This window comes from Indicator indicator, chromosome 1 (genome assembly GCF_027791375.1).
Source record: "Indicator indicator isolate 239-I01 chromosome 1, UM_Iind_1.1, whole genome shotgun sequence".
NCBI lineage: Eukaryota > Metazoa > Chordata > Aves > Piciformes > Indicatoridae > Indicator > Indicator indicator.
In genome coordinates, this window is record NC_072010.1 from 129,277,917 (window position 1) to 129,296,615 (window position 18,699).

The window sequence follows — 18,699 nt, forward strand, 5'->3', positions numbered from 1 at the left end:
TTACAGCACAGCATAAACATCAATGTCATCACTGAGAGAGATCCATTTGCTGAAATAGTGAAATACTGTCTGAAGACATCTTCAATCGGTAGCATTTTTTTAGGGAAAGTCAGAGACTGTTAAAGGCCAATGGCATCCTGGGCTGCATCAAAAGCAGCATGGCCAGCAGATCAAGTGAGGGGATTCTGGAGTACTGCATCAGCTCTGGAGTCCTCAATAAAGGAAGGATGTGGACCTGATGGAGGGGGACCAGAGAAGGGCCATGAAAATGATCAGAGGTTGGAGCACCTCTGCTACAGGGACAGGCTGAGGGAGCTGGGGGTGTTCAGCCTGGAGCAGAGAAGGCTCTGGGGAGACCTTAGAGCAGCCTGCCAGTACCTGAAGTGCTACAAGAAGGCTGCAGAGGAACTGTTTACAAAGGCCTGCAGGGATTGGACGAGGGGCAATGGTTTGAAATGAGAGAAGAGCAGATTTAGACTGGATGTTAAGAACAAGTTCTGCACCATGAGGGTGGTGGATCAGTGGAACAGGTTGCCCAGGGGAGTTGTTGAAGCCCCATCCCTGGAGATCTTCAAGGTGAGGCTTGACAAGACTCTGAGCAACCTGATCTAGTGGAGGACGTCCCTGCTGAGTGCAGGGCGGTTGGACTGGATGACCTTTGTAGGTCCCTTCCAACCCAAACCATTCTATGATTCTATGATAAAGATGAATATCAGCAATTTCATTCTCTTCTGTTGGGAGCAGATAATCTTTGTTTTACTTCCAGCTTATCAGTCAGATGTTGATTATTGCTCATTGTAGTACTCCTCTGTAAACTACTGATACTGGCTGAAAAGAAAAGTTGGAACCATTGGAGAGATGTGGCCAGCTTAAAAATTGCACTCAGTCTGGAATGACTAAAATGAATACTCCTTGGGTGGACAGAAATCAGGGGATTTTCTCCTCCACTCTTCTTTCAGTTTGGCTTTTGGTATTGAGTGGCACCTTTCCTTAAATTATTTAATACATATTCAGTCACCAATGAAGCTTCTCTGAGTCTGCTCTGAAGCTGTGTGAAGGAGTTATTGAAACTGTATTAAGAGGTTATTGTTTAAAGATGTTAGTCAACTTCTTTTTTCTTTTTGAGGCTCACATTTTAATGAATTCTTTATAATTAAAAAAAAAATCAGCTAACAAACCTAAGTGCAGCTTAATTTGCATTTGTGTCTTTACTGTCCTATTCCTCCTCCTGTATTTTGTATTTCCACTACAGGCTTCTTTTTTATGTTGTCCAACTTTTAACTCAGCCTGCAATTTTTAAATGAGAATAATAAATTATTTCTTTTCAGAGTGCTGGGAAGAAATTACCTCCAGCCACAGCAACTCAGGAGCCAACAAAAGCAGAAGTGGACAGCAGAACAAAAAGTAGGTTTCATAGTTTTTTCCTTCTTTTCATGTCATGCTATTAAGCCTCTTAAAAGCAAGCTGAACACTTTTCTCTGCTTTGGGGTGCATGAGTGTCCAATATATATGAAAAGTTAGGATGCAGATCTATTTAGGATAAACATTGAGTAGGCAGAGCATAGATTGCTTTGTTTCTCAAAGTTCTCTGAATTGTTTTTGTCCTGATAATTCTACCTTGAGTTTTCTGCCATCACAAATCAAATTAAATTGTGTGATCAGCTCTCAGCCTCAAGGGTACTTCAGAATTAATCAGAGTTGAATAAGAGACAACTTTGGGCTGTAAGTTGTAGGTAGATCATAGGAAAGTATCTCTGAGTGCCCTTGCTTTTTTTAGATTCATAGAATGCTTTAGGTTGGAGGGGACCTTGAAGATCACCTAGTTCCAACCCCCCTGCCATGGGCAGGGATACCTTCCCCTAAACCACAATGCTTGAGGCCTCATCCAGCCTGGCCTTCAACAATTTGAGGGAGGGGCATCCATGACCTCCCTGGGCAATCTGTTTCAGTGTCTCACCACCCTCACCCTTCCTAAGCTCCAGTCTAAATCTGCCTTCCTCAAGCTTCAATCCATTCCTTCTTGTCCTATCACTCCCAGCCCTTGTCAAAAGTCCCTTCCTGGCATTCTTGTAGCTCTCTTCAGGTACTGGAAGGCTGCTCTAAGGTCTCCCCAGAGCCTTCTCTTCTCCAGACTGAACAGCCACAACTCTCTCAGCCTGTCTGTGTAAGGGAGGTTCTCCAGCCCCTCTGATCATCTTTGTGGCCTCCTCTGGACCTGCTCCAGCAGCTCCATGTCCCTCTTAGTCTGGGGGCACCAGAACTGGACCGTGGACTCTAGGTGGGGTCTCATGAGAGCAGAGCAGAGGGGCAGAATCACCTCCCTCATTCTGCTGGTCACACTTCTTTGGCTGCAGCCCAGCACATGGTTGTCTTCTGGGCTGCCAGTGACCATTGCTGGCTCATGTTGAATTTTTCATCAGCTGACACCCCAAAGTCCTTTTCCTCCAGGGTGCTCTCAAGCCTCTCCTCACCCAGCCTATATGTGTGCTTGGGACTGCCCTGGACCAGGTGTGTGACCTTTCACTTGCCCTTGTTGAACTTCATGAGGTTGGCTTGGGCTCACCTGTACAGCCTGTCCAAGTCCCTCTGGATGGATCGCTTCCCTCCAGCATGTCACACAGACCACACAGCTTGGTGTCATCCGCAGACTTGCTGAGGATGCCTCAGTCCCACTGTCCATGTTGCTGTTTTTCTTCATGAAGCAGAAAAGGTCTGTGTGGGTGGTATGGTTTATGTGGGAAATGAACAGGGGTCAAGAACTTCAGTTCTTTTTTTTGTTATTTCATTGCTTAGTAAACAAAAAGCAGTAAATAAATCTTTTAGGCAAGTCTCAGTGCTGTTCTAGGGAGGCATCTTTAATTGCCAAGTAGCTCATGTATGTATTCCCCCTCTTTTGATTTTACTTCTGTAAAGTTAACAACTAAATGTTATGGATTCTGGTAGAAAAGAATAAGAAGGGAAAGAACAGAGCTGTACCTTAGAGGAGAAATGGAGTATAATAGAAACTGTGGAGTGTTTAAGTCTTGTACCATCCTTCTAGCAGATACCATTTTGTCTCAGAACTGAAACACAGCAAGGGAAGCATCTGGAGCAGCAGAACAGGGGCTGTCTGACAGAAGAGGAGTATGGTTACAACCTGGTTTACCACAGCTTTTCAGATCAGAGTTGCAGGAACAGCTTAAACCAGCTTTCAGTGGGTTTGTTGTTGTCCGTTAGCTGCACCACACTGATTGGCTTGCTGGGTGCTCATAGCTTGTTCCCCTCGTGACACAAGGCTCTTCATGGGAAGTACTGCAAGAGCTCAACTGCCCTGAAGAAGTCAGAACTTGAAATACTGATAAATGTGCAAACTGGCAACATAGAGCAGGGCACCTGAATCAGTGTGCTTTGGAATTGCCTTTCTCAACCTGCATTTGAGCAGGGTAAGGTGACCTGAGTGCAGGAGCCATTAAAATGGTGGCACATGAGCTTTCCCAACTGCAGCACTAACCCTTACGTGGTAAGTCAGGCTGGGGGACAGCTGCCTCTTTCCTCACAGCTTAACAGATTGCATTGGGTTGGAAGGGACCTCAGAGGTCATCTTGTCCAAACCCCCTGCAGGCAGCAGGGACACCTCCAAGTAGATGAGGCTGCCCTGGGCCACATCCAGTCTGATCTTGAATGTCTCCAGGAATGGGGCCTCAAGCACACCCCTGCACAGCCTGTTCCAGTATTTCACCACTCTCATTGTAAAGAATTTCCTCCTGATGTCCAACCTCAATCTGCCCTGCTCCAGCTTCAAACCATTGCCCCTTGTCCTTCCTGTAGGTCTCCTTCAGATACTGAAATGTAGCTCTAAGGAGTCCCTGGAGCCTTCTCTTCCAAGCTGAACAGTCCAAATTCTTTGAGCCTGTCTTCATAGGAGAAGTGCTGCAAGGCCTCTGATCATCTTGTTGGCTTTCCTCAGGATCCACTCCAGCAGGTCTATGTCTCTCTTGTGTTGGGAGCCCCAGAACTGGACACACTTGTGATTTCTGAAACTGCTCACTAAATCACAGCCCAGGGTGCTGGGCTTTGATATTTTTACCACTTATAAATGAACGTGTAAACTTTCTGAACAATGGTTAGAGAGCTGTACCTTCCACAGTGTCACACTACTTTGGGCTCTGATTGGTTCTTCTTTCACCTTTTTGTTATTTCCCTTTTTTTCTCAGAAAAATCCCTCTTCTTCTGTTGCCATTTATGTTCATCAGAGTTGTGTGCAAACATCATTCAACATCCCTTGTGGCAGGACTTGTGAGAAGAGTGGGCTACTTATTGCACAGTATCTTTGCATCTTCTATGAATTTGATCTAAACTTGGTTATTTTAGAACATTTTCTCTTTCCTGCAGTCTGTGGGCCCTCAGAATTTTTGGCATCTCTGCTCTTGCTTGGGAAAGAGAAGCACATGTGTAGGAAGGTCTGATATAAAGTAATGATATATAATTGTCTTGTCCTCAAATGGCATCACAGGAGATACTTTTCAATCAAGTTGAATTTGTCCTTCATTTAAATTGAAAAATCCCTTAGTGAAAATGAAAGGTGCTTCAGTTTGGTTTGGGTTTTGATGTAGTCAGAGCAATAATTTTTTTATAACACAGTTAATGTCTGATAGTCAGATGTGAGGAATATGATCAAATCTGTCCTGGGGCTATCATTTATCTAGCATTTATCATTTCTCAAAAAAAAATCGTTTTTACTTCCTCCTAATACCCTACCACAAACAAGCTTCAAAAAGCATTGAATCCAGGGAATTCTGCAGAAAAATGATAGATGTCCTAATCAAAGTGTTCAGCATAAAAGTATCATTCCATCTTGGACCTCAGCTGCTTGTACTTTGTCTGGGATGGTAGGGACTGGACATCCAGTCTTCTTTGGGAGCCTTTAATTGCTGACCAAAACAGATACTGTGCTGTTCTGCAAAGAAGTAGCCAGAAACAGTTGGCTTTTGGATATGTGCTTTAGATTGCTTTGGGATTACTGCTGGAGATGTGTGCTGCAAAGCAAGAGAGAGATTACATTGATAGAAGAATAATATGATTTTGCCTCTTCCACCTATTTCTTTCCACAATGCTGTTATTCCTTAGTCTCAGATGGCTGCAAACTGCAGCTGCACAGTGAGAGAGCCTGCTGAGAGAAACAGGGATCAGCAACATCTTCCCTCTCTGCCTACAGGGGCTTCAGCATGGAGGGATGTTTGCTGACTCATTCCACATCTTGATTAGAGTCTGCTTTGTTCCTACAGCTTCCCTAATGTGACTGGGCAGTGATTTGCAGCAAGGCACACGAGGTGCTTAGCATTTGGCTTTAGTACATGCAAGATGGCCAAAGTTTTGCAATGGGTTGAGTTGTTCAGAGCAAGAGACAGAGCAGTACATTCTAGAGGTGCATCTCCCACTGTGTAAGTCTCTAAGGAGTGGGCTTAAGATTTTGGAGGATAAGCAGATGACACTGAGTTAGGTGGAAGTGTTGATCTGCTTAAGGGTAGGGAGACCCTACAGAGAGACTCAGAGAGATTGAATCAGTGAGCTGAGGTCAATGGATGTGCTTCAACAACGCCAAGTGCCAGGTCCTGCACTTGGGCCACAGCAACCCTAGGCAGCACTCCAGGCTTGGGGAAGTGTGGCTGGCTGAATAGGATCCAGCAGTGTGCCCAGGTGGCAAAGAAAGCCAAGGGCATCCTGGCTTGGATCAGCAGTGGTGTGACCAGCAGGAGCAGGGCAGGGATTGTCCCCCTGTACTCTGCACTGGTGAGGCTGCACCTCAACTGTTCAGCTTTGGGCGCCTCAGTACAAAAAAGACATTAAGGGGTTGGAGTAGGTGCAGAGAAGAGCAACTAAGCTGGTGAAGGGCCTAGAGAATGAGTCTGATGAAGAGCAGCTGAGGGAACTGGGACTGCTACACGTGAGGAAGAGAAGGCTGAGGGGTGACCTCATCACTGCCTACAACTACTTGAAGGGACAATGTGGAGAGGTTGGTCCTGGGTTCTTTCTCACAGGTAATTAGTGGTAGAACAAGAGGGAACAGCCTCCAGCTGCACCAGGCAGGAAGTTAGGAAACATTTTTTCTGTGAAAGAGTGGCCGAGGGAGGTGGTGGAGTCACCATCCCTGGATGTGTTTAAATGTCCTTTAGATGTGATGTTTGGGGATATGGTTTAGTGGTGAATTTGGTAGAGTAGGGTGAATGGTTGGACCTTATGATCTCAAGGGTCTTTTCCAACCTGAATGATTCTGTGACAAAGAGGACTTTTTGCTCAAAAGGAGAACACAGTGAAAGCACAAATCCTTACAGAGCTTCAGAGGTCCCTTGGAAAACATCACTGACCTTTCTGGAATGAAATAATGCATCTGTGAGGAAAGAGTGGAGAGCTCTTTGGTTTAGGCTTATGGATGCTTAGACTTAGAGGGGAATTACTCTGTTGTTGATTTTTCACATGCATGCATGTGTGAGCTACATTGCTTTTTTCTAATGAAGTACCTTGCTTTTAGTTTACGTGGCTTGCCGTGGCAGGCTATATTGTAAAATAAAAAATATAAATTTTTAAGTAGCTCTGTTGGATTCTAAAATCCAGTAAAACAAAAACATCCGTAGTGACTGAGAGAGAGAGAGAGATTGCAGGTTACTGACTGAGAGATTGCTGGTGACTCAGATGGCAAAACTGGAGTGTCAAAAAGCAGGCCATAAACCAGCAAAGGCAACATCACAGAATGCATTGACCACAGCACTTAAAATTTAATTACTTCCCCTACTTTACAGTTTGTGTTAACCTATTGCATAAGAGGAATTACCAAAACCCTAGCAAGCAACTAATCTTTTTTCATGATGATAGAAAGCATAAGGAGCAGATGAATCGGGATAAATGGGGCCCTGATTAGTTCTGATTTTTGTTTGATGAGGTAGTGTTTTGACAGCCTGAATCACATTAAGTGATGTGAAAATATTTATTAATGCAATCCACTTTTGAGTCCTGAGCACAGCAGCTAACACTAAAACCAAGGTCTGATGAATAAAGTGTTTGGTCTTTTTCATCTGGTTTGTGGGTTTGGTAACAATTATGTAATTTTTCACTGGGTTTTGGATATTTTCTTCTATTTCAGAAAGATTTTATGAGTGATAGTTGAAGAGAGGGCCTCTCAGTTCAAGGAAGACAGGGAACTGCTTGAAAGAGTCCAGTGCAGAGTCCCCAAGCTGCTGCAGGCAGTGGAAGATCTCCCTGTGAAGCCAGGCTGAGGGAGCTGGGGCTTGGAGCTGGGAGCAGAGGAGGCTGAGGGCTGCCCTCAGTGCTGGGGAGAAAGATGTGCAGGGCAGTGTGGGGAGGACAGAGCCAGGCTCTGCTCAGGGCTGGCCAAGGACAGCACAAGGGGCAAGGGGGGAAGCTGGAGTAGAGGAGGTGTCACAGGAACAGGAGGGAATCATTTTTCCCTGTGAGGATGGCAGAGCCCTGGAACAGGCTGCCCAGAGAGGTTGTGGAGTCTCCTTCTCTGGAGACATTCCAAGCCTTTACAGTCCTTAAATAGCACAGGGGAGCTGAAGGAGGATTACCTGTTACAGGTTGAGCCCCCTGGAGACACTCTCTGTTCTAAGCAATCTTTGACCCAAAACTCATGGGATTTACCCACACCTTGGGCAAGAGCTGCACCACTGCCATCCTTTCCGAGCAGTACCATTACTGTGGTGTAGTGGCTGCTCTCTGTTGGTTAGCTGTGCATTGTGCTTGGCTTCCCATCAGATCCTGTGGTTATATAGGGTAGAGATCTAGTGAGCAGTGGGAAACCTCAGGTACTCGAGAGTGTATGGTCTGGAATGACTTTCCTTGGGCACTAGTGGTGGTTGCCTCTAAGAACACAGCCTGACTTCTGGTCTGTATCCCAAAACAAGAGGTGCTAAGCTTGTTGCCAGTAACCAGAGGCTTTTCTGAGTATGCCACACACTGCTCCTTTAGAACAGTAAAATATCTACATAGATACAAAAACTGAGACATTTAAAGTGAGGTGAACACCTCTGCTAAGACCCACGCCCTTCTACAAAAGGTCCGTTAATATCTGTATGTGTTTCTTTGGTCTTTTTAAACCTGCTCTCTTCAAGAATCATCTTTTTTTTTTTTTTACATGATTTAACAGCTGGAATACATATTCCCTTTTTATTTGTAAGGCACATTGAGATACTTGTCTGTTGCACAGCAACATGTTGTAAGTAGCTGCTTTTCATGACAACTCCTTTTTATGATTTCTGAGTAGGAGTCCTGGCTCCTTTATTTTCCAGATGAAAAGTTGAGATGAAGCCCTTATTTATAGACAGTAAAGGGAAAAGGGAAGAGGAAACTTCAAACTAATATTCAAAAGTCTTCTTTTGTGCTGAGTGTACAGAAGATTTAGGCATGAATGCAGGTACATTTGTTAATGTATTTTTAATTTAGATTTTGTAGATACAGAAGTATCTGCCCACCAGGGGATAGGGGAGCTGTGTCAACCTGCTGGGTCCTTTATGCTTCCAATATAATCTATAAATTGTATAATCACTGAACACTGACTGCATCCAGTTCTGATGCCCTCAGCATAAGAGGGACATGGAGCTGCTGGAGCAGGTCCAGATGATCAAAAGGGAATCCCCTATGCAGACAGGCTGAGAGAGCTGGGGCTGCTCAGCCTGAAGAGGAGAAGGCTCCAGCGAGACCTTGGAGCAGCCTTGCAGTGTCTGCAGGGGGCTACAAGAAAGCTGGGAAGGGACTTTTGACAAGATCTGGGAGTGATAGGATGAGAGGGAATGAATTGAAGCTTGAGGAAGGCAGATTGAGACTGAAGATTAGGAAGAAATTCTTTCCAGTGAGGCTGGTGAGACACTGAAACAGGTTGCCCAGGGAGGCTGTGGATGCCCATTCCCTGGAGGTGTTCAAGGCCAGGTTGGATGAGGAATTCAGCAACCTGTTTTAGTGGGAGGTGTCCCTGCACATGGGAGGGCAGCTGAAACGAGCTGTTCTTTAAGGTCCCTTCCAACCTGAGCCATTCTATGAATCTATGGATTTATGTGATCTGGTGGAAGGCCATACCAATGGAAGTATTGGAACAAGTCAGGTACAGCTTTACTCTAAGGAAAATGGTTTATGGCAGGTTGCTGTCTGGAGCAATTCCATTTAAAATAATGGCTGTAGGGACTACAGAGCCAACTCCCTGGATGACGTGTGTGAGAGTGCTCATCAGTGTGCAGTGCTTTTAATATTTCATTCTGTTTGCGAAAGGCTAAGAGAAAGATAGCAGGAAAAAAAACCAGCACAAAGAGGCTCTTGTCGAACATTTTCTGAAGATTTTCAGCCTTGGATGAGCAGTTGTCATAAAGTGATCACTTACCACACTGAATGTTCTTCCTTTCAGCCAAGGAGTATTGCAAAGTGATATTTCCATATGAAGCACAGAATGATGATGAGCTCACAATCCGAGAAGGTGATGTCGTCACACTTATCAGTAAGGTAAAGCAATATTTTTCTCCTATAAGCAGGGATCCAGTTCTTAAAATCAGCAATATTCAATTCCCATAAAATCCCTATTTGTGCCTTTGACAGTGTCCTTCCTGGAACAATGCTAGTTTGGCAATTAAACGTTACATAGACTTCAGAGAGCCTTGCATCTCCTTTCCTCTTGTGCTTTAGAACCTTATTTTGATAACGGGAAGAGAAGCAGAGCTGTACTCTAGAGTTCACAAGTTTATACAATTAATTTCAATTTCAGTCTGCTGCAGACCTACATAAATCACACACACAGAGGATGTTAGGGGTTAGAAGGGACCCTAAAGATCATCTAGTTCCAACCTCTCCTGCTGTGGGCAGGGACACCTTCCACTAGCCCAGGCTGCTCAAGGCTTCATCCAACCTGGCCTTGAACACCTCCAGGGAGGAGGCATCGAAGACTTCCATGGGCAACCTGTTCTAGTGTCTCACCACCCTCACTCTAAAGAATCTCCAGTCTCAATCTGACCTCCTCAAGCTTCACTCCATTCCCTCCCATCCTATCTCTACAAGCCCTTATAAAAAGTCCCTTTCTGACTTTCTAGTAGCCCCTTTCAGGTACTTTTGATGGAGCCCAGGGTACAGTTGCCTTCTGTGCTGCCAGCCACCATTGCATTCTCTATATTCCCCTGTCCTTTTACTCTCCAGCCTGATGGTATCAGGCCACTGCAGACATTTTATTCCATTTTAATCTCTTTTCTAGTGCATGTCACATGTCTGTGAACAATTACATAAAACCTTGCCTCTAAAGAGTGGGGAAACTCGATGCAGAAAGGCCTCCCATTTCTCCATGAATGCTTTCTTATCCAGTGTCTGAACTAATCTGAGACACTGAAGAAGCAAAGCATAACAAGCAGTCACTTTGCAAATCCTTTTGTGGTTTGAACACCTCATTGCAGTCAGTCTTGGGTGGGGATTTTTACATCATTTTTTAAACACACAGTTTAAAAAAATAAACAAATGGTGCAGAGTCGGGGTCCTCACCGTAGAGTTCTGAAAACAGTGGGAACTCTTTCATGCTCTGCCATGCAATACCGTAACTTTATTTCATAGAATCATAGAATGGCCTATGTTGGAAAGGACCTTAGAGATCACCTACTCCAACCTCCCCACCAGGGGCAGGGATGCCTCTCAACTAGACTCAGCTTTTCAAAGCCTCAACTTGGCTGTTCAATGCCTCACGCGGCTGCTCGAGGCCTCACGCGACTGCTCGAGGCCTCAACTTTGCTACGCGAGGCCTCGCTCGGCTGCTCCAGGCCTCGCTCGGCTGCTCGAGGCCTCACTCGGCTGCTCCAGGCCTCAACTTTGCTGCTCCAGGCCTCACTCGGCTGCTCAAGGCCTCACTCATCTTAGTCCAGATCTTCTGAAGCAGGTGTCTTGTCATTTTCCTTCATTCAGCAATAACACAGGCAGACTCAACTTGCTGCCCACTAATTGCTTCTGCTCTCTACGCACTGTGATTTGAATTCCAGGTAAAAGGCATCAGCTGTACTTAGTCCTTTCCATAACCAGTTAGTGTTCCATACTGACTAAGAGGAATTAAACAGAAACATATGGAGTACTTCAGAAACTATTACCATGGATTTGCTTTGCTATCAGATTACAGAGTTTCTTCTAATTGATTTGCAAGAAATTGTTTTGCAGGTTTTCCATGCTGGAGAGCATTGCGTAGAATTTATTGCTCCCTGTTACCTAGACCCAAGGAGAAAAGATTGTTACCTTTTAAGAGCTGGGTGTCATAGTACTCCTGTAAGCACAGAGTAGCTGTGCTTACATCTTTAGCTCAAAATAATGTATTTTGTTGAAACTACTAAAACCAGAAAATGATATGAAAACTCCCTCACTGGGCTAATACCTTTTAACACAGTCAAATCTACAGGCACGTTGAAGACTCACAGTTTTATCTCATACTGAATTTGCATTTAATTGGAAAGAGTAGCATTGGTGAGAGTGAGTGTGTGGAAGTGGCAAAAGTAATGAGTGAGTGACAAGAGAATGGGAGAGAAATCTCATGAAAAGAATGTAAAAGGCATTACAAGAATCTTAAAAACATGAAGATTAGATAGGTTTAATAGGTGCCAAGAGGAAGGGGAACAGCTTAAATGAGCTGAATGGTAAGTTACTAGGAGAGGCTGTGTATTTGTGCACATATATGAAAGTACATCTGTAAGGAAGCTGTTTGTCTGGGATTCATCTTGAAATGAGAATGATGACTTTTGTAGAAGGAATTGCAAAGGACTCGTATCAGTAAATGCAGAATTCAAAATCACCATTTTAACAGTGTCCCTGCAGATAAAAGGGATAAGATTATATCAGATTTTTCTCTTTCCTTTTTCAGCTACATTAGTTATAAAGTCCCTTTGTTGAGGTCATCAAGTATCGACTGGGGTGTATTAGAAGGGGTGTGGTGAGTAGCTCAAGAGAGGTTCTCCTCTCTCTCTACTCTGCCTTGGTGAGGCCTCATCTGGAATATTGTGTCCAGTTCTGGGGCCCTCAGTTCAAGAAGGACATCAGATAACTGCTTGAAAGAGTCCAGCACAGAGCCACAAAGCTGCTGCAGGCAGTGGAAGATCTCCCTGTGAGGCCAGACTGAGGGAGCTGGGGCTTGGAGCTTGGAGCAGAGAAGCCTGAGGGCTGCCCTCAGTGCTGGGGAGAAAGATGTGCAGGGCAGTGTGGGGAGGACAGAGCCAGGCTCTGCTCAGGGATGTCCAAGGATGGGCCAAGGGGCACTGGGTGCCAGCTCGAGTAGAGGAGGTGCCATGGGAACAGAAGGAAAACCTTTTTCTCTGTGAAGGTGTCAGAGTCCTGGAGCAGGCTGCCCAGAGAGGTTGTGGAGTCTCCTCTGGAGACATTCCAAAGCCACCTGGATGTGTTCCTGTGTGACCTGCTCTAGGTGCTCCTGCTCTGGCAGGAGGATCTTCCAAGGTCCATGTTAGCATACAGAGTACTGAGTATTTTCCAGTTCTTAGGGTAGTTGTTAGGCACTTAATTTCACCCTTACTGTATTTTTATAGACAGTTACCAAAGTATGGCACTTTTGCCAAAATAACTCTCCTGGCTTTTGCTCCAGCATCTTTAAATGCTCATCCTGGTGCAGGAGGTGATTGTCCAGAGACCTTTTTTCAGTTGAGTGATTGCCAAGGAGAACTCAGCTGAGTAGGGCTGTGAAGGAAAGCAGCTGCTCTAATGGATGTAGGAGGCTCCTAAAGGGATGAAATTAGTAAGTGCTATGTACAAGAGTCTTGCCAGTGAGTTGAGGCCATGAGCAGGGGAAGGAGCAGGAACCAGATGATGTGATGGAGGAAGAAACTAGCTGTAAATTGAAGTTTCAATGTAATGTGTGTCTGTTGCCTGCATTTGTTTCTCTGGGGTTTTTCATTGCTGAATTTTCCTGTGCAGTTTTATTTGCCAATGACACACACATATTTTTACAACCTTTTATTATGGAAATATGTGGAGGAATTAGAGGACTTCCAGCTTTTCTTTCAGTATGAGCAACAAAGCAGATTGTATCACTCATTTTTCCATATTAAGATGAAATTTTCAGTATTTTTCCACTCTGGGTTAAAAAAAGAGCTATAATATTTGAGATTATTAAAAATAAAGCTAATTGGCCAAGAGAACAGAGGTTTTTTTAAAGCAGAAGTGTGGTAGCTTTGAAAGAAGGGAAGAAGTTAAATCATGTTTACTGATAGTCATTGAAGTAATTTTAGTTTTCTTGTATCATAGAATCATAGGTAGAATGGTTTGGGTTGGAAGGGACTTCCAAAGGTCATCCAGTCCAAACCCCCAGCAGTCAGCAGGGACAGCCTCCACTTGCTCAGAGCCCCATCAAGCTTGACCTTGAAGATCTCCAGGTGTGGGGCCTCAACTCCCTCCCTGGGCAACCTGTTGCAGTGTTCCACCATCCTCATGGTGCAGAACTTGTTCCTCAAATCCAATCTCAATCTGCTCTGCTCTCTTTGCAAGCCATTACCTCTCATCCTGTCCTGCAGGTCTTTGCAAACAGTCCCTCTGCAGCCTTCTTGTAGCCCCCTTCAGGTACTGGAAGGCTGTTCTGAGGTCTGCCTGGAGCCTTCTCTTCTCCAGGCTGAACACCCCCAGCTCCCTCAGCCTGTCTTTGTAGCAGAGGTACTCCAGCCCTCTGATCATTATCATGTCCTTCCTCTGGACCCACTCCCTCAGGTCCATGTCCTTCCTGTGTTGAGGGCTCCAGAGCTGGATGCAGTGGTACTCCAGGTGAGGTCTCACCAGAATAGAGTCAAGTGGCAGATCTTTACATTTCTTAGAGACATGAGTGTTTCCTCACATCAGGGATGTAAAGCAATTGTGTAAAACTTGTGGGGACACTGATGATCAAAGAAATATGTTCATCTTCTAAAAGTATTTTATATACTTAGCAAGTTATAGGGAAAACAGCCTGAGTAATTGTCCTCTTTTCTCCTTGCCTTAACCCTGTCCTTTGCCAAGACTTCTAAATGTTTACAAATGGATTTTTAGCACATGTCTTGCAGCATTTCTTGGCTGCTGCCATTAGTAAGGGGATTAAGTAAGGTCTGTGCAGAGATAAAACTCTATCAATATGTTTAATGTGGTACCAGGTGCAGCTTACATTTCACTGCTATCTTTAGAAACATCAGTGAAACACTAATGTTTGAACTGAGCACTTAAATGAACTGTGAAGCCAGAGATTAATACAGTAGAGAAGGGAGCAGCCAGCACTTGAATGTTCTTCTTGTTGGTATATTTATAATAATTCTTTTTTGAAGTGCCTACTGAGGTTCTCTTCCTGTTCTTATCATCACTGATTGCAGTGCCACAGCAATGCCTTCAAAGCAAGGCTTCCTATTGTTCCTGGGAAGTCTCAAATTTGAATTTTGACAAATGAAAGTTCATGCCAAGCTGCTTAGGGGAAGTGGCAGGATCTGGCATGCATGCAGTGCTTCAAGATTTGCATCATTTGAAAAGAGTTGGGTCTGGTTGCAAGTATTGTTTAATACAGCCATGCTAATCTAAAAAGGTGACACATTTCAAGATAAAAAAGGAAAGAAGATTTTTTTTTTTTTCCTGCCCTGTGCTTACAAAAGATATCACTGAAATGCTGAGGCATCTGGAAACCTGTGATTATAGCTCACAATGTGGGCTTTAGACTTACTGCTTAGCTTCATCCTTCCTTTTATCCTGAGTGTTGAGTTCAACTTGCTGGTATTATCTGGAGTCCAGCTTTTCCAGGGTAGGGAGAGGTATTTAAAGGAGAAGTAAAATTGCTCATATAGAGCCAAGTAATTAGTAATTACAATTAGGGCCAGGGCCTTAAGATGTCTGTGATCTAAGTAGAAACAACATTAAATAATCCTTCAGATGTTTTGTTCTATCTTTTTTTATAATCTTTCTAAATACAGCAAAAAATATAATTACGTAAATACTGTTTCTTGGCTGCTCAGGGGCATAACACCTTTGGTGTTTGTGTTGGCTAATTTAGCTTTAATTTGAGTTCTGGAGTGCTACAGTTTTCTGACATGGAAGATATTTATTTCTCTGTGAGCTGTTCTGCTGACTGAACATCGCAATCAAAGTGAATTCCCAGAAGAGATTGCTCTGTTCAATGAGCAACATAGTTTTTTCTCCTGTTTGTTCAAAGATTTCATCAAAGCATTTCAACTTTGTTACTGATTAAACTCTTTAGTCACAGAGTGTAAAGTCAGAAGGTTAGGTCCAGCCTGAAACAGGTAAAACAGACAAAAATGTATCTGATCTGCTATATTCTTTATTCAGCCATCCTAGGTCTTGCAGGTCATTAATTATTCTCAAACAGTTGAGTGGGTTTTTTTCTTAGCAGGGCCAAAAAGCTTGGGCCAAATCTTGGAACAGACTGTGTCTTTCGTAGAGAAATGCTCCTCTTGTGACCTCTGGTTAAAAATCACTTTCTGGAAGGAGTAACCACAGCTGAAATAATGCCTCATTTCTGATGGGTCTCTCCTATTTCCTTCCCTGCATTGTTGACACAGTAAATTTGTAGTAGAGTCTTGGATCTTATGGATAAAGAAAAATGAACCTTTTGGACTGCTTAAGCTGTACAAGATGCAGCTGGCATTATCAGATGTAAGGCTCTGGAGCATGTCCAGAGAAGGGCCACGAGGATGAGCAGAGAGCTGGAGCAGGCTGAGAGAGTTGGGGTTGTGCAGTCTGGAGAAGAGAAGGTTCCAAGCAGGCCTTATTGTGACCTTCCAGTAGCTGAAGGGTGCTGCAAGAAAGCTGGGGAGGGACTTTTGAGGGTGTCAGGGAGGGATAGGACTGGGGGGAATGGATCCAAGCTAGAGGACGGGAGATTCAGGTTAGATGTTAGGAAAAAGTTCTTCCCCATGAGGGTGGTGAGACACTGGAAGAGGTTGCCCAGGGAGGTGGTGGAAGCCTCATCCCTGGAGGTTTTCAAGGCCAGGCTGGATGTGGCTCTGGGCAGCCTAATCTAGTGGAAAGTGTCCCTGCCCATGGCAGGGGGGTTGGAACTGGATGATCCTTGAGGTCCCTTCCAACCCTGACAGTTCTGTGATTCTGTTATCCCTACAGCTTGGTCATGACAGCTGGCAGGAGCTGAGAAGGGTTTGTGTAGAATTTGGAACTTTGGGGACACAGAGTGAAAATAGCAACATGGGCCAAAAATAAACCCATCTGAAATAACCTAGCCTGTTTTTTTAAGAGAGAGAGCTTTATATTGAATAAGAACCCTTTGGCTTTTTGGGTATATAAAACTCCTGCCTACTTGGAAGAGAAGGAGAGGCTGTGAGCATTCCAGGAGGGAGAGTCCAGTCCTGTTTGTGTGACAGAGCAATCTGTCACTGTCAGGCTCATAGCTGGGACACAGCTTGGCATGAGAGGAATGTGTCACCTGCTGGGTATGAGCCTGCATCTTCTACTTTTGTGGTCTTGGAATGTGGTATCAGTGAGTAAAGTGAGTAAAGTGGAGATCAACTTAGTGAAAGACTGGCAGTGCCTGATCAGCCTCTTGTCACCTCTTCTACCACCAGAGCAAACCAAGCCTGATGTATGACTGAAGGGAAGTTTGTGTTCTTGCCTTGCAACCAGCTGTACCTCGACTGAGAAGATGAGCAGGGCTCGCAGCTTGTCAGCAGTTCCTGACTGGGCAGAGCTGCTTCAGTGCACTGAGTGCAGGGTTTTTAAGACTATGCAGTATAAGGTGCCTTATGCTGAGGCTTTTTGTTTCATCTCCACCAGCTTCTGCTTTTTTTTGGTTGGGTGGAGCACACCAAGGGAAGGAGCAGCACAGTGTTTGTTCTAATACAAATGCAGTAGATTTGCTGCTAAGTGAAGGTGTTAACAGAGCATGCTGTGTGCCTGAGAGGCCAAGCAATGCCATGGTTCTGTCCCCCAGAAGAGGAGGAAGCATGACTGCAGTGTGTTGTGGCTTTCCTTAGCTGGGATGAAAGTGGGTACAGAATCACTGCAGCTGCTGAAAGGAGACTGAACTCTGATTCTGTGCTGTAACTCTAGCTTACATAATTCACTGAATTTCACTTAACATTCCTAGAATCATAGAATGGCTCAGGTTGGAAGGGACCTCAGAGATCATCTACTCCAACCACCCTCCCATGGGCAGGGATGCCTCTCAGCTACACTTGGTTGCCCAATGCCTCATCCAGACTGGCCTTAAAGACCTCCAGGGAGGAGGCATTCACAACCTCCTTGAGCAGCCTATTCCAGAGTCTCACCACCCTTGTACTGAAGAAATTCTTCCTAAGATCCAGTCTGACCCTGCTCTCCCTCAGCTTCAAACCATTCCCCCTTGTCCTGTCTCTAGACACCCTCAGGAATAGTCCCTCTGCAGCCTTCCTGTAGGATCCCTTCAGGTACTGGAAGGCAGCTCTGAGGTCCCCCTGGAGTCTTCTGTTCCGCAGACTGAACACCCCCAGCTCCCTCAGCCTATCCTCGTAGCAGAGGTGCTCCAGCCCTTGGATCATCCTTGAGGCCCTCCTCTGGACTCACTCCAACAGTTCCATATTCTTCTTATGATGGAGACACCAGAACTTGTATCCTTGTAATGGTAGTCATGATGAAGACACCTGCTGCCAGCACTGTCCAGAAGTCACTGAGTCATTGCAAGCCTGCATCTGTGGGTAGCAGGAGGGCACCACCACAGAGATTCTTTGCCAAATCTCTTCTGTAGCTTTTCATTTCTGAGATCTTTTCCTGTCCTTTTGCTTAGTGACACAGAATCCTCCTCTGGCAAATGGAATAAATGAGAAAATTAAAGAGAAGCTGCCTAAAGATGAACTTAGTGTATAAAAATCTGTCATGGTGATTGGCTTTGTAAGCCTGAGTGGCAAGCTGGGGACAGGAAAAAGCAAGCCTGCAGCTGTTAGGGATTAATGAATGTGTGCACAAACAGTGTCTTCATGAAAAGAAAGGAACTTTCAGAAAAGGACTGCATAAAAATCCATGTATGTTAATAACATGAGGAAATAGCAGTAAGATTTGTGTGTCCTAAGAGCATTAAAAAAAATCCAACCTAGAAAGAAAAGATCTACTGTTGTGTGTTGTTTAGTCAGGATTATTAGCTGGCACTAAACTGTGCTGGCAGTTGAAGCAGTTGATTCTTGAATTATCATTAATAATTTAAAAAATCTAAACTGGGTCATAAATGTTTTGGCAATTTCAGATTAGCAGTGTGGGAGGTGGAGGACATTATAAAACACACCATGTGACAGAACAGTTGAGTGCACTCATTACTAGGCTGTGCAAGCAGATAGAGCCAAGTGGGAAGGTGCCTGCACATCATGAAGGAGGGTAAGAACAGCATCCTGCACAGTGCCTGCCAGTGCCGTGCATGGCTACTTGGTTGTCTCAGTCTGGCTTAGAGCATAGAATGGGTTGGGTTGGGAGGGACCTCCAAAGGTCATCTTGTCCAACCCTCCCCTGCAATCAGCAGGGACACCTCCAACTAGATGAGGCTGCTCAGGGATACATCCAGTCTGATCTTGAATGTCTCCAGGAACAGGGCCTCAACCATATCCCTGGGCAGCCTGTTCCAGTATTTCACCACTCTCATTGTAAAGAACTTCTTCCTTATGTCCAACCTCAATCTGCCCTGCCCCAGTTTCAAACCATTGCCCCTTGTCCTGTCACTCTAAGCCCTTCTAAACAGTCCCTGCCCTATAGGTCCCC

General features: G+C 44.8%; 1 protein-coding gene across 1 annotated transcript in view; it reads left to right on the forward strand.

Moving 5' to 3' along the window:
* Window positions 1-18,699, forward strand: part of SH3KBP1 (SH3 domain containing kinase binding protein 1) — a 114,079-nt gene that overhangs the window by 57,028 nt on the left and 38,352 nt on the right. Inside the window, exons 6-7 of the mRNA XM_054381236.1 lie at window positions 1,329-1,404; window positions 9,389-9,483. Of these exons, the coding sequence (XP_054237211.1) occupies window positions 1,329-1,404; window positions 9,389-9,483 (171 nt within the window). The remainder of the gene's footprint in view (window positions 1-1,328; window positions 1,405-9,388; window positions 9,484-18,699) is intronic.